Source organism: Platichthys flesus, chromosome 11 (assembly GCF_949316205.1).
Source record: "Platichthys flesus chromosome 11, fPlaFle2.1, whole genome shotgun sequence".
Taxonomy (NCBI): Eukaryota; Metazoa; Chordata; class Actinopteri; order Pleuronectiformes; family Pleuronectidae; genus Platichthys; species Platichthys flesus.
In genome coordinates, this window is record NC_084955.1 from 24,833,262 (window position 1) to 24,847,140 (window position 13,879).

Consider the following 13,879-nt stretch of genomic DNA (forward strand, 5'->3'; position numbering starts at 1 on the left):
ACAGGGAGGTGACACTGTGCTCAACGCCAGTGACAGGAGCCACATACCAGCCAAGGTGAACAACAAAAAGGGGGTTAAGCCGCTCCCCTTTCAACAGCTGCATCACCGGATTACTGCTAAATTCTTTCTGGGTTTTCACTTGTCAGGACAAGCAGAGGCAGAGCGTCAGCAATACAGAGAGAGAGAGCGAGAGAGAGAGAGGGGGGGGGGGGGAGAGAGAGAGAGAGAGAAAGAAAGAGAGAGAGAGAGAGGGGGAGAGGGGGGAGAGAGAGAGAGTAAGAGTAAGAGAGAGAGAGAGAGAGAGAGGGGGGAGAGAGAGAGAGAGAGAGATAGAGAGAGAGAGAGAGAGAAAGAGAGCGAGGGAGAGAGAGAGAGAGAGAGATTCAAAAAGAGTGTGAGAGGTGGATGAGAGAGGGCAGGAGAGGAACACAGTGGGTTTCGAAGAGTTTGAGTTACCGAGGGAAACACAACAGAGAGAGAGAGACACACACACACACACACACACAGGCTGAGGGGTGTGTCATAGCAATTTAGTTCCTCAAGGAAGTACAACTCAACATTATCTTAAGACAGTGTGGCCGGAACAGAGGCGCTGCAGGAGGGCTGCTGCTGCTGCTGCCGCTGCCACTCTTTTCTGGGTTCTGGTTCTGGTGAAGATGGAGGGATCGGTTTAAATCCAACAGCCTGAGCTGTCAACCCGGAGCAGAGGGAGAGAGAGAGAGAGAGAGAGAGGCACAGCCGAGGAGGGAGGGGGACGCAGCACACACTCTCACACACACACACAGACACACAAAAAGGTAAGACCCTCCTGTCTTGTTCGTGTGCCACTTAAAAATAATCCTCTGGGCCCAGATTAGTGCTGGAAAGAAATGAAGTGTTGGTTGTGTGGCTCGCCGGCACAGACTCACTCGGAGGGATGGTTGGAACAAATTGTGTGTTGACTCTCCACTTCCCCATCGAGCTGGGAGATGTGCATGTACGCTCACGGTCATGCTGGAACAAGTACAGTGACACAGGCACAGATGTGGAGCGGCCGCTTTCTGTTTGCACAGGCTGCGAGTTGCTCAACTCAAATCTCGAGGCGGTGGACTCTCCCTTCCTCCCGCGCTGGGCTGCTCTACTTTGAACTGGAGCACGTTAGGCCGGAGCCAAAGCCTGTGAGAAGGTTGAGAAGTCGCCGGCTCCACAGTGTCAAGATACGAGGAATGAATTAGAAACCGTGGGCCTTCGCTGAGGCGCCCGGCCGCTCAGCCAACTGCCGCCTGTTTCGCTTCCCTTTTCAGACTTGAGCAACGACAAGTCGGAAAAGAGTTGTGAAATGTTGGACAAAAACTGCCACATGAGCATTCTGCGGGTTTCAAAATCCCGTCTTAGGTTTATGGAGACGAGGTTCAGTCGACTTAATGCAGTGAGATTAAATCCAGGAGTTACACAACAAGATGCAAAACGATGACTGCAGATCTCAACCTGCAGCCTCGTCGCCCCGAGTTCGAAACACGCAGCGGAAGTGACACTTCACCCCCTCGCCCGCTGAAGCCTGCCGTGGTTTCACTCTGAACATGTTCTCCCAGTTAGGGAGAAAATAAGAGTCTCATTAAATCTGATCGACTGGTTTGGCTTCTCTGGAAACGTTGTCATTGTTCCAACTGATGAAAGAGAACCCCCCACCCCCCCACACCCCCACCCCCCCCACCCCCATTGACCGGTCCCCACAGGCCCGGAGGTGAGAAGTCAGCCAGGTGGTCCCATGTTTCTGTCGAGCTGATAATAATGAGGCCCTGCTCAGCTCCTACAGCTGCACAGGACACATTTCCACTGGCCGAGTCTAAGGGGGGCTTCGTGAATCTCCCTCTGCAACACACGGGAAATTCTCCAATTCCCAAACATACTTGAACGCACCTGAAACCACTTTTTACTGAGAAATGCTCACAGGTTCATACATGCACACAAACACTGAGGCTCAACCGCTGCAGTCATCTGAGGAATGCTAAATATTTACCTCTCCTGCCTGCCTGGATGGATCCACCAATCATTAGCCTCGCTGCGACTGTCCATTAACAAGGGAGGGCTCTTCCCCGCATGTTGAACTCTGAAGCTAAACACGACTCTGCTCTGGAGGTTTTTCATTTTGTTCCCCAAGAAGGTGGCAGATCTCAGAGTTCGGCCTCAGGAGGGAAACAGATAACTGAAGATTCTACGCAGACGACAAACCGGTGTTTAAAGATCCTCGTTGTCCGTCTGCACCTGAAAATCAATCACTGCTCTGCAAACAGCCCGGATGGATCCATCGCCTCCAGCTGCCCAGTTACATTTCGTTATGGGGAGCTCTGGTTGGCGAGTCCCCGCTGCTCACGTCCCTCAAATCCCTGCAGACTTTTGAGCAAATGAATGAGATTGAAGCATGAATCTGAAATAGCTATCACGCTGCTCCACTGCCATTATCACCGTTGAGGGAAATTAATCTAATGAATGTTCTCTAATTCCCCACAGGGAAGCCGAGGCTCTCATAACAAAGCAAGCCATTAGAAATGTCACACTCGTTCAGAATGAGTGGTTGAGCACGTAAAACAGAGCCGAGTGAGACATCCTGTGAAAATGGCCGCGTGGTAATCACGGATGCTGCAGCAGGGACTCGGGTGCAGGCCGGCGTCGGGTGGAGTCATCGCAAAGTGCTGCGTATTTGCATGATATGATCATTAACGCGACTGAAGCTCCTCTGGTTCATCTCTGAGCCGTGCAGTCGTTTGCTGACGGTGCATCGCTGAAGCCGGATGATGAGAAGAGCATCATCGTCTAATAAGCACAAGCAGCCATGAGAGACGCCTCCATCAGGGAAGACAGTCATTCCACTGACAGCTTACAGACAATATGTTGCTGCTAATGCACAGGGTGTTCCAGTAACAGACCTCACTGTTGTTTTACACAAGCACAGACCCCAGGACAGTAATTACAGCAGCGGCTCAGATTGTTCACTTTCTTTTCTTGCTCCACCACTGATGCAATCTGCAAACAGCAGGCCGGGACCTGCCTCAGCTATGCAGCCGTCCGGCTCCTCTGCCTGTTCACACAGGCCACAGGACGGGGCCCAGTGCAGGAAGTCAGGCTGAAAAACGCTCTGTGAACGTCGCCCCGTTTGTACTCTAAACTGAAAAGGTGTGAAATGACCAAAACAAGTGACACAGGAAGTTTAATGGTGTCAGTGGCACTGATGCGTGGTAGAGATTAATTCATTCGATCTCTCATTGCAACTACTTTAGATTAATGTGAAGTGCGGTGGAGATATAATCTGGGAAGCATGGGTCAGGTTTAAGAAAAGTAAGAAAAATTAGATTTCTCTCTCCATTTTCTGCTTTGAGAATAAAGTAGCAAATCATTTTATTTATTTTCAACTCAAAAGAAAACATCTTTCTCGGAAATTCAACTTCCTTCTTGACATTTTCACTATTCTCAAAATGTAAAAAAACAAAAACCCCTTCCTCTTCTCATTTAGTTTCATAATGTCGTTCCTCATATATCTCTGTGAAAAGTCAAATTTTGATTCTTTCACACACACAAGGGCTAAATTAAACCTGACTTCCTCAGTTTATAATCCACACTTTGGTGTCACAGATTAGGGAGAAATTAGTCTGAATTAAAAAGGAAATAATTCCATGTGTGTTGACAATCTTACACAAACAGTGTGTTACCTGTTGCATGTTGATGACCTCCCGGCGGAGCGTCTCTGTGGTGGATGCTTCATGTGGTTAAAGTCTCAGAGGAGAAACTAAAAGCCTCTGAGGAGTCTCCTCCATGGAGCTGTTCCCTCTCGACTTCATACTTGTCACATCCAAACACAAACACTGCAGCTAACGTTACACAAAAGCTTCCAATGAAACACAACACACTGGATTCCCACTGTTTCCTTTAAAAAATACAGAATCCTTCTCAATAACAGAGACAGTGAGTTGTACGTCAGTGACGAGGTGATGGGATGGATGAAGATCTGAAGGTTAGAGAGTCGCAGTAAGGACTGGAGAGTCGCCCGTTCGATTCCCCAGATGATGGAGTAAATCTGGAGGAGAGAGGTGAACACGAGCTGCCTCCTCCCCAGACTCCACAACAACAAACGCTTTGCCCTTGAACACAGCACTTAACCTCCAGCTCCCCCGCTGGGGTCTGGCAGCAGAAGAACGAAGCTGTGCCCGACGGCAAAGTGTGAAAAACGCTCGTCTTATAATAACACTCAATTCTTTGAAGAGTCGGATTCTTTTAGATTTAGTCATTTTATTGTGGAGATCATTAAGGCTTTGGTTTGACAACATTACAACGTGAATCCAAAACTAACCAGATCAGATGGAAACAATGGAAAAGATGAGCAAACATCTTTGAAACGATTATATATTTATATTTATATATATATATATATTTAATCAACACTGTGGTTTTCTTTTCTCTGACATTTCAGGCAGACATGGCCGACTTCAGTACCAAGGACATGGCCTTGAAGGTGCAGAAGAAGCTCCTCAGCTCCATGGCCAGCAAGAGCTCGGTGCAGATGTTCATCGACGACACCACCAGCGAGATCCTGGACGAACTGTACCGCATCTCCAAGGAGTACTCGGGAAATAAGTCGGAGGCCCAGAAGGTTATCAAGGACCTGATCAAGATCGCGGTGAAGATCGGCCTCCTGTTCAGGAACAACCGGTTCAGCACCGATGAGCTGAGAGTCGCCCAGGACTTCAAGAAGAAGCTGCATCAGGGGGCAATGACGGCGGTCAGCTTCTACGAGGTGTGTTCGCTCATGTCGAGCTTCTTATTCAGTGGAATGAAACAAACATAATGAAATCTGTCAAGGATATTTCAAATTTAACACAGATAAACAAATATCTGGAGAAGAGATGAACAGGAACCAGTTCAAGTCTCATTATTATTCTGTGTTTAAGAGTCGACGTGTGTTACAAGTGTAGGATTCATTTTAGTTCAGCTACACACTCACCGACTCCAACAGCCTGTTTCCATCTGCGCTTTTAAAACATGACAGAACCCAAATAGGTTTATTTCAGACTCTGATTTTAGATTTGCATCAAAATAAAAACTGCGAGGAAAGTTTTCATTACAAGATTATGAACAGATCCAACCTGTAGAATCCAAAACATTCTTTACTTAACGGATCTGCAGATGAGCAGATATCGAAATGTATCCGTCCAAAACAATTTTCTCATTAATATATTCGATTTGACTTGTATTAACAATAGAAGACCGTCAATCTCAGCTGTCAATCATGTTTCACCCTATTTTTGCAGCATTAAATAAACAAAAAAGTCTCATCATAGATACACATCACAGTCCAGAACAAAATCAGCAACTACTTTAATCCTTTTTTAAGGAGGAGGCTGGGTTGTGACATATACTGCAGACAGCCACCAGGGGGCGATCGAGACGTTTTGGCTTCACTTTTAGGGATCTGTCACGTCGTCCATCTTTATGTTATTGACAATCACAAAAAGACTCAAGTCCATTTTTACGTTTCCTGATCGATGCAGGTGGATTACACCTTCGACAAAGCGGTGATGGCCGACCTGCTGACGAACTGCAGGGACCTGCTGCTGAAGCTGGTCAACACACACCTCACCCCCAAGTCCCACGGCCGCATCAACCACGTCTTCAACCACTACTCCGACCCGGAGCTGCTGACCAAACTGTACGAGCCCGACGGCCCCTTCCGACCGAACCTCACCAGGATCTGCAAAGGACTCGACAAACTGGTGGAGGAAGGCACAATATGACGGGGGAGCAGTCAGACACTGGGAGGCCTACAGGCAGACACTGAAGACTGAGCTGCTGGACAAGTCATCATGAATATAAAACATATATATATACACTGCTGCTGAGGACCGGCAGCGGAAAGAAGAGCCCCCCCCCCCCCCGTGGTTCTGGAGGAACACGTGGGATCAAAACAAAAGCTGGTTCGGTCATCCCTCAGTGTTTTAAAGTTTAGAGGAGACATATCGTCCGTGGACACCAAACTTGAATTTAAACAGATTTATATTCCACTGGTTTTTATTAGATAGTAAATTGTCATCAGATGTTTTATTATTTGAAAAGTTACTACTGATGTTCTGCATTATGGAGAAAACACAAGAGAACAAGTCAGGGAGCAACACTGAAATACAGCACTGCCACCTGGTGGTCAAACTGACGCATAAGCAGCAACTCAACGTGCAGACACAGTAAAGAGCTCAGAACCTCACAGTGGACATTTCCCCTGACGTCACTGTGCAGCTACCAACATGATTCAAAGCGTGTTGACGGCGACAGCTTCCAGCTTAATCCCATGATTTGTGTTTTCCTGACAAACGGCCGACACTCATTGGTTGAGATAAAGACACAGTGTGTTATTCTTCTGGTTTCCATGATGTTTAATTCCAACAGACAGACTGGGAAGTGAACCCCTGACCGGACGCTCCAGCTCCTGTTACAGTCTTTTTCCTTCTGTGCAACAATAACATGGAGAGACGTCAGTTACAGAAACATTTACAGATCAATGGAGATTAATACTCAGACCTGAACATTGGATCAACACCTTTTTTTATTTTTGCTTTAAAATAAACTTAAAAAAGAAAACGAAGTTGGAAACATTTACATAAAAAATAAACAATATTGCTGTGGATATATATTCTTAAAAATCTTGTGTCTTATTTTTTTTCCTTGGCTTCAGTGTAGTTTGACTTATTGAGGAAAAAACACATTTCTGGTAAAATCTGTGTTTTACAGTGAACCTGACGAACTGTGTAAACTTTACATATCACACATCATGGCGTTAACTTTTCTGTTGGAAGACATTTTTTGCATTTTCAAGCCGTGAGGTAGCGTGACACAGGATCACGTGCCGACTGGACCATATGAACGATCATATGACTGATCCCACATGTGACTGTAAATCCTCATGTTTTACATTTCACACACTTGTGGGAACCATCTCTCAAAGTAAAACCCCCCACAGCTATAGGACAATACTCATACCTTGCATTTCAACAAATAAATACAAATACCAAAGGTGCATTATTCATTTAGAAAGACTCTCCATTTAAAGGTCAGTATAAAACCTCATAATGAGATTAAGTAACCTCTATCTGTAATGCATGGTCCCAGCGTCACGTGTTCACAGCTGGAAGATGTCGTCCTCTCTGTCTCTGAGTGTCTTTGTGAGCCTGGTGACGGTGAGGGGCGTGGCCCTGAACGCCACCTCCTGCTGCTGCGCTGCGTGGGGGGTGCTGACGCTCTGTGACCTCGTGAGACGCCGCCAGTCGGCTGTCCCGCTGCTGCAAGCTGCTTCCAGGGCGGCGACTCTGTACAGAGTAAACAGGAGGAGAAGGTGGAGTGAAGTCTGACGGGACTCATTCCATCAGTCAGTTTGTCTCTGGCAGCTCTGAGAAGCTTTTAGAGAATGAGATCAAAGGATCAGAACTGACGTCTCTGAATTACAGTCACAAGTTTGAGAAGTGAAGAAGGTGATTCTATGAATCAACCTGAATATGAACGTGGTATTAATCAAGCACATTGGCCACAATAAAGTAAATAAGACAAAGATATTTACATGTATACTTTCATTATATCAAAACTAGTTTATTGAGCATAAACCGAGCCTCGGATATTTCATCTTATGACAAAGAAATGTAACAGATGCTTGATATTTTACAGTTTCAATGTAAACTTTACTGTAAACAACTTGTAATCAAAAGAAAGCCTTTATAATCTAATATTGAGAACTTGAATTAGAAAATCAAGGTTTTTTTCCACTTAAGTAAACATAGGTGCACATATTTTCTGCAACGTTCATTATGTAACATAAAAGTTTTCATTTTGGCAAACAAACATAGATCCTGAGTGTTTGTGAAAGGTTTATATTTCATAATTTTGATCCTTTATTACATAGATATGTATTTTTTAACGACATAAAAACAAATGAGTACTTAAGTGAAAAGCAAATGAAATATATCGGCTGTTAGAACGCTGCACAGAGACAAATACACAAAACAGCCTCAGGACTCACACTACACAAAGTGAGAAGGACCAGTTCTACCTTTCCTCTGCGTCCTGATGTCCTTTGACTGCAGCTTCCTTCGACTGGTGAATCAACTCATCCAACCTCTTCAAGAAACCCTCTGGAGTCAGATCTGGAGTCAGATCTGCCGCCCCGTCTCTGCCGTCACAGGTTTGATTCCCAGAGGCGCTGCCCGGTTGTCCGTTCTGAGCACAGCCGGCATCGTCTGCAGCCGAGTCCGAGAGCACGGGGATGGAGAGGGACTTCTTCAGGAAGATGGAGTCGTTGGTGTAGAGTCTGTTTGCTCGTTTGATTTGCTCCATCTGCAAGAGAACGAACCCGTCACACTTCTCTCACTTGGGTTTGAAGGAGCTGGTTGATTCAGATTCTACTAAGATCACAAGCAGACAAATTCAATTTCTCCTTTTCCTTCCACTGACGTTCTAAATCAGGCATTTTCCCAACACTGAATAAACAACTAGACTGGAATCTGTCCTGCTTCAGATGTATGGTCCTAACTTATAAAGGATTCAAATCTAACAGTCTATGGTTGATGCATTATCTACGGAGTCAGAGCAAATATGTTGTTATGGTTCAGAATTATAAGGAAAAGGGTTGTAGCTGCAGTAAAGATAAACTCTACACTCTATATAGAATACAAATAGTTTATTAAAAGCTATAAAAGATGATAATTATACTTATTTCAGTGGCAATTAAACTGTTTGTTTAGTTAAATGTGAATTCTAAGTGGAACCGACATTTCCCAGAACAAATATATATTCAGAACACGATCATGTTTGTCAAAGAACAACAGAAGAAAGTCACATTTAACAAAATGAAACCGAGTGTTTGGTGTTAAAGCTGCAATTAAATGAAGCTTTAACAATAAATGTGCTCATTGCAGCTCGGGTACATTTAATATGTACGTCCCAATATTTCAAAAGCAGAAATTCATTGAGAGGAAATTATAGAAATGTAGTTTTTACAGTAATGAGTACGAGAAGAATAAAGAAATTATTGTTGTATAGTTATGGAGGAATGCTCTTCATCAACCACAAAGTTAGGTTCAGTTTATCGATATAGTTTTTAAACTTAGAGGACAAAATATGATGATAATAACATGATAAACATGGAAGTTTAAACTTGATATAATTTCCATGCACGTGCGGTTGACGTGTTACAGAGGAGCCGGTCAGGTACTCACGGAGACTCCGTATCTCAGCGCCAGGCCCGGAAGCGTCTCCCCGGGCTGCAGCTCGTGCTGGATCCGCCTCTGAGGCACCGGGGACCGGACCAGGCTCCCGTACGACCGGCTGCGGCCGCCGGTGAGCAGCCCGCTGCCGTCGGCCGCAGGAGGCGTGTGTTGCCCGGACATGGAGTCGGTGGAAGGTCCGCGGAACCGAGCGAGCACAAGTTAACCAGCGTTCACATCGTGAGAACCTAGCGACTGACTAGCAGCTTAGTTAGCATGCGAGCTAACATGCTAACCGTCAACTTCACTGACGTGTGTGCGCTCCGGGAATCGAACTGTGACTGTTTACGTTACCTGTCGAGTCCCGCTCACATATAACCACACCAAGCCCGCCTAGTTCACAGGTTACGTCTCTAGTTACTGGGTTAACTCACTAGTTAGCAGGTTACGTCACTAGTTAGCAGGTTAACAACTTATCAGCTGTTCGTCTGACATGTGTTGCCATGGCTGCGGGATCAGCTGCTGCGTTCAGGGCCACAGGGGAAAAAAACAACATTACTGACTGGAGCCTTTTATAGCCTCTCGTTATTCACACTTCATGCATTCATTTCAAATAAATATAACTCAATGTTTAAATAGTATAATATCTTTTAATAATAATAACTTTATTTGTATGGCACTTGTCTGAACAATGTGTTGTCTGTTGTGAACAAATGAAAAACATTTACAATATACCGCTTTATGACACTTTACAAGAAACCACGTCATCGTTTACATAAATAAAGTTAGTAAAAATAAGGTTAAAATCAGATTGAGTACATGATACTCGAACAATATGTAAAAACTAAAACTAAACTCAGCTTAACGTGTATGTTCACTGAGGAAGCCCGTATTTCCAATCTTCCGGTTTGACTGTGAAGGCGCCGCTGCTAACAGGAGTTAGCCTGTGCAGAAGTAGCTAGCTGAGCTCTTTTCTGGCTCTATATGAATATTAATAACCTTTATAATCATGTCCTTTAAAAGAGAAGGGGACGACAAGAGTCAGTTAAACATTCTGAAGGTAGAACTTTGTATTTTTAACTTTTCTCCTCGAAACCTCCATGTTGTTGTTGTTGTTGTTAGCATCGAGCTAGCATGGTGCTAGCTAACAGGAAGCTGCAGCCAGGTTCTTAAACCTTCTGTGCTTTAATGTCTCGTGTTTCAGAAGCGACGTGTCGAGGATCTTCTGTCTCACTTCATTCCAGAGGACGAAGCGGTTCTGATGAGAAACGGAAGGTGAGTGGATTAAAAACACGTGTTCGGTGTGAACTCAGCTGACATCGTGTAACTTCAAGTCTTTAAAGGTTGTGTACACATGTGTGTGATTTGTGTTGTGCAGATATTCCTGCATCGTGTGTTCGTATCGTCCCGTGTTCGATACCGTGGACATGTTGACGGTTCACAGAAACGGGAGAAAGCATCTGGAAGGTGAGTCACTTTTATTAAAGGTTTGAATGAAGATTTTCCTCCTCAAGCTTATTAAGAATAAAACATTTAATAACTGCAGTGTGTTCTCTGCAGGGCTGGACAACATGGCCCCAAATCACATGATCAAGTCAGGCGATATCGATAATCATAATGATAAACATCCCATTGAATGACAAACACTTGATAAACATTAAACATTTTGTTATATCTGCTCAATGTGCACAGAACAGAAGCTAAATATGAGATGTTATACTTTTGTTATGTTGCTATTGGCAGAAATGACATTGTAATAATTGTTAACTCTCAGTTTTCAGTCCAGCTTGAATCCACACTGTGTATTTATTGTCATATTATCTTGTAAAACAATCCCTGTTGTGTTTGATGTTCCATTTCCTCAGGATTACAATTGTTCTATGGCAAAAAAACACGGCTGAAGAATGAGATAATAAAGAGGCAACAAGAAACCTCCGTCCAGGCTGAAGACGCAGGACAGGTTTGTTATTTCCTATTTACACTTAACTGTAACCGCCACGAGCGGGGGGGTGGGGGGGGGGGGGTTTAGTACGTTTGCTTTGACAAGTTTCCGTTTACTCGACTGAGCAAACAATTCTGGAAAAAGCTGTGGAACCCGGGACCAACAGATGTGAGTCAAGCTGATGATTCATCCGGGAAATGATCAGTTTGAACAAACAACAACGTGAGGTACACAAACAGCGTCTTTCTCTGACTGAGGCCGTCGCTCCATGTTGTCGTCTCGGGTCAACTGCTGTTGTTCATTTGTCAGACGCTGTTGTGTCTGAGTTATTGTGTGTGGCAGCCTTGTGACTATCACATGACCAAATTACATCCTGCCAATTTAACACTGTTGACTGGGATGGAAAACATAAACAACAGACAGAGACGTTCATTAGTTCTGACGACTGAGCCAACGCCGGGTTACGTGTGAGAAATATCTACTGGCCAAATATAACATGTTGTTGTTGTTGTTGTTGTTGTTTTGATTTAAGGAACCATCCAGCTCAGCCCCATTACTGGAACAAACACGAAAGCTCACATATCACGCTCTGTTGAAAACTGTCCCGTACAACAGCTGCCATCGAAAAACCAGGTGAGAGTGACGCTTATTTCATAAAACACAGAATCCCACTCTGTACTTTAAGTATCAGAGAACAGGGAATAAGCTAAAGTTTAGAAATAAACCTGAGATTTTTCTTTTTTTCAAGCACAAAATCTGAGAAAGAACCAGCGAGCATCATCTCAGACGTCAGTGGAAACGCAGAGAACACAAGTGAAGCTTCTGACTCTGCTGCGTCGAGAAGCTGCAGTGGCTCCACGGCAGGTGAAGTCTGTCACCTGCATTCAAAAATATAGATCCTAAATAAAGATGGACGACGTGTCTCTCATAATGTTTCATCCCCTTTTTAAACCATCAAATAACCGATTATAACCAAACTCCAACATGAAACATCAGTGAGATGAGAACGACCTGAAATATCAGAAACAATCTTTGAGAAAAATGTGTTTGATGTGAACTTTGAATCTTTTAGTTTCAAGAGAGGTTTTTTTTTTCTCCTGTAGACAATAAAGAGTTAAATCCATCACATGATGTGGAGGTGTCTCAGCCAATCACAGCCGAGAGGAGGAGAGAGCTGGAGCACTACCTCAAACTGAAAAGGTTCTTTTGTTTGTATTTAAACTGAGGCCTCAGAACTTGAGATTTCTCATCACCAGAGTTCCGTTCAGTGTTTTTGTTGATTTCATCTCTTGTCTCTTTCACAGTGACGGGTGGAAACAGGACCGGAGCGGCCGGTGGATCAGAGACGAGGACGTGGAGTTTGACTCGGACGAGGAGGAGCCTCCGTCCCTCGTCCACTCAGAGGACTGAGGACACAGATGTACTTGGAACGTCCTGAAGCCGCGGTGCTGAATGAAATAACTGAGCTTCCACGTGCAGAGACTCCAGCCGCTCATTGAATCACATGATTTCCTTCTGGCTCCACAGAGACGGTTTCATCTGGGCTCCCACTCACCAGCAGTGATAGAAAACTTCTAGTTTCCATCAGCTGCAACTCGTGATTCTTTTATTCTGCTAAAAAACAAATCGAACGATTTAATGAGAAGCATCATCTCCTCACAGTCGGCTGATTCTGTACGTCACAGCATTTGATTTACAGAATTAGAAACAGAATGTGAGAAACATTTCATCCACTGTGCTGAAAATGTTTTGATTTGGTGCAACAGGAAACATCGAGCAACTTAAAGACATGAAGATTATAATAAAAATAGAATCAGTGTCTAATCCAAAACACTCTGAAAAACAGAGGATTCTACAAGATGTTTTTATATTGTTTTAACCATTATGTCTTTTAGTTAGGATCAATACTATTATTTTTTCCAGTTGAAACACTTAATCGTCGACATTATAAACCAACATAGTAAAAATGTAATTTGTGATTTAATTTTCACTGTTGTAATCATTCAAGATTGTTATTTTAATGTTGAGGATAAAATACTGTTTATCTCAGGGATCTTCATAGGGTGGTCCATGCCCCCTAGTGGCCCTTACAGGTACTGCAGTGGGCTGTGAAATGTTATGTTTGTGTAAAATATTCAGTTAGCAGAAGTACATTTATTAAAAACAAGTTACACAACATGACAGTAGACGACCCATCTGTGGTGACCTATGACCCTCACAGAGTTCTACTTTAAAATGAAATTACATTTTTACATGTCGTAGTAATCTGCTTCACCGTGATGCAGAAAACCCCCGGTATAAATAAACATACAGCTGGAATATGATATTCATACGACGTGCAAAGACCTGGGACATGTTCAGATAGAGCTAAGTTATTCGTATCACCCTATTCTGTCTATTTAACCCATTTCAACACAGTTCAACAGCTTTTATCTGGAAGACTGATCCTCCGTCAGCAGCAGAGACGTATGGTTGGTGCTAATGTGGGTGGAGAAGCCACTGGTTATCATTCTTCACAGCCCAGTTGGTATAAATTGGATAATACCCGGGTCAGTGGGAGGAGGGCAGATGGTCTTTAACCTGAGTTAGTTTCTGATGAAACTGCTAATGAGTGTGGAGAGCTCTCTTCATTATTCCGGAGCTCAGGGAGTCTCCAGCACACGAGGACTTAATCTACTGTACGTGTCAGATCAATGTCGCTCGTCATGGAGACTTGGAGCTA

At 44.1% G+C, this 13,879-nt stretch overlaps 3 protein-coding genes across 4 annotated transcripts; 2 read left to right on the forward strand and 1 right to left on the reverse strand.

Moving 5' to 3' along the window:
- The first annotated feature begins 364 nt into the window (after positions 1–364).
- On the forward strand, positions 365–6,655 carry tnfaip8l2b (tumor necrosis factor, alpha-induced protein 8-like 2b). Its single transcript, XM_062398756.1, has 3 exons — positions 365–797; positions 4,445–4,768; positions 5,523–6,655. The coding sequence occupies exons 2-3, from the start codon at positions 4,451–4,453 to the stop codon at positions 5,763–5,765; spliced, it is 561 nt and encodes a 186-aa protein (XP_062254740.1). The 5' UTR covers positions 365–797; positions 4,445–4,450; the 3' UTR covers positions 5,766–6,655.
- lysmd1 (LysM, putative peptidoglycan-binding, domain containing 1) lies at positions 6,553–9,398 on the reverse strand. Its single transcript, XM_062398755.1, has 3 exons — positions 9,228–9,398; positions 8,063–8,346; positions 6,553–7,328 (listed from the first exon to the last, which is right to left on the reverse strand). The coding sequence occupies exons 1-3, from the start codon at positions 9,396–9,398 to the stop codon at positions 7,142–7,144; spliced, it is 642 nt and encodes a 213-aa protein (XP_062254739.1). The 3' UTR covers positions 6,553–7,141.
- scnm1 (sodium channel modifier 1) lies at positions 9,279–13,333 on the forward strand. Of its 2 annotated transcripts, none has more exons than XM_062398754.1 (8): positions 9,279–9,412; positions 10,420–10,490; positions 10,594–10,682; positions 11,081–11,175; positions 11,690–11,790; positions 11,906–12,021; positions 12,261–12,357; positions 12,462–13,333. In XM_062398754.1, exons 2-8 carry the CDS (start codon positions 10,477–10,479, stop codon positions 12,565–12,567), a joined length of 618 nt encoding a protein of 205 aa, XP_062254738.1. In that variant the 5' UTR covers positions 9,279–9,412; positions 10,420–10,476; the 3' UTR covers positions 12,568–13,333. The 2 variants fall into 2 exon arrangements, with proteins under 2 accessions (XP_062254738.1, XP_062254737.1); XM_062398753.1 differs by lacking the exon at positions 9,279–9,412 and adding an exon at positions 10,111–10,275.
- Positions 13,334–13,879: the final 546 nt, after the last annotated feature.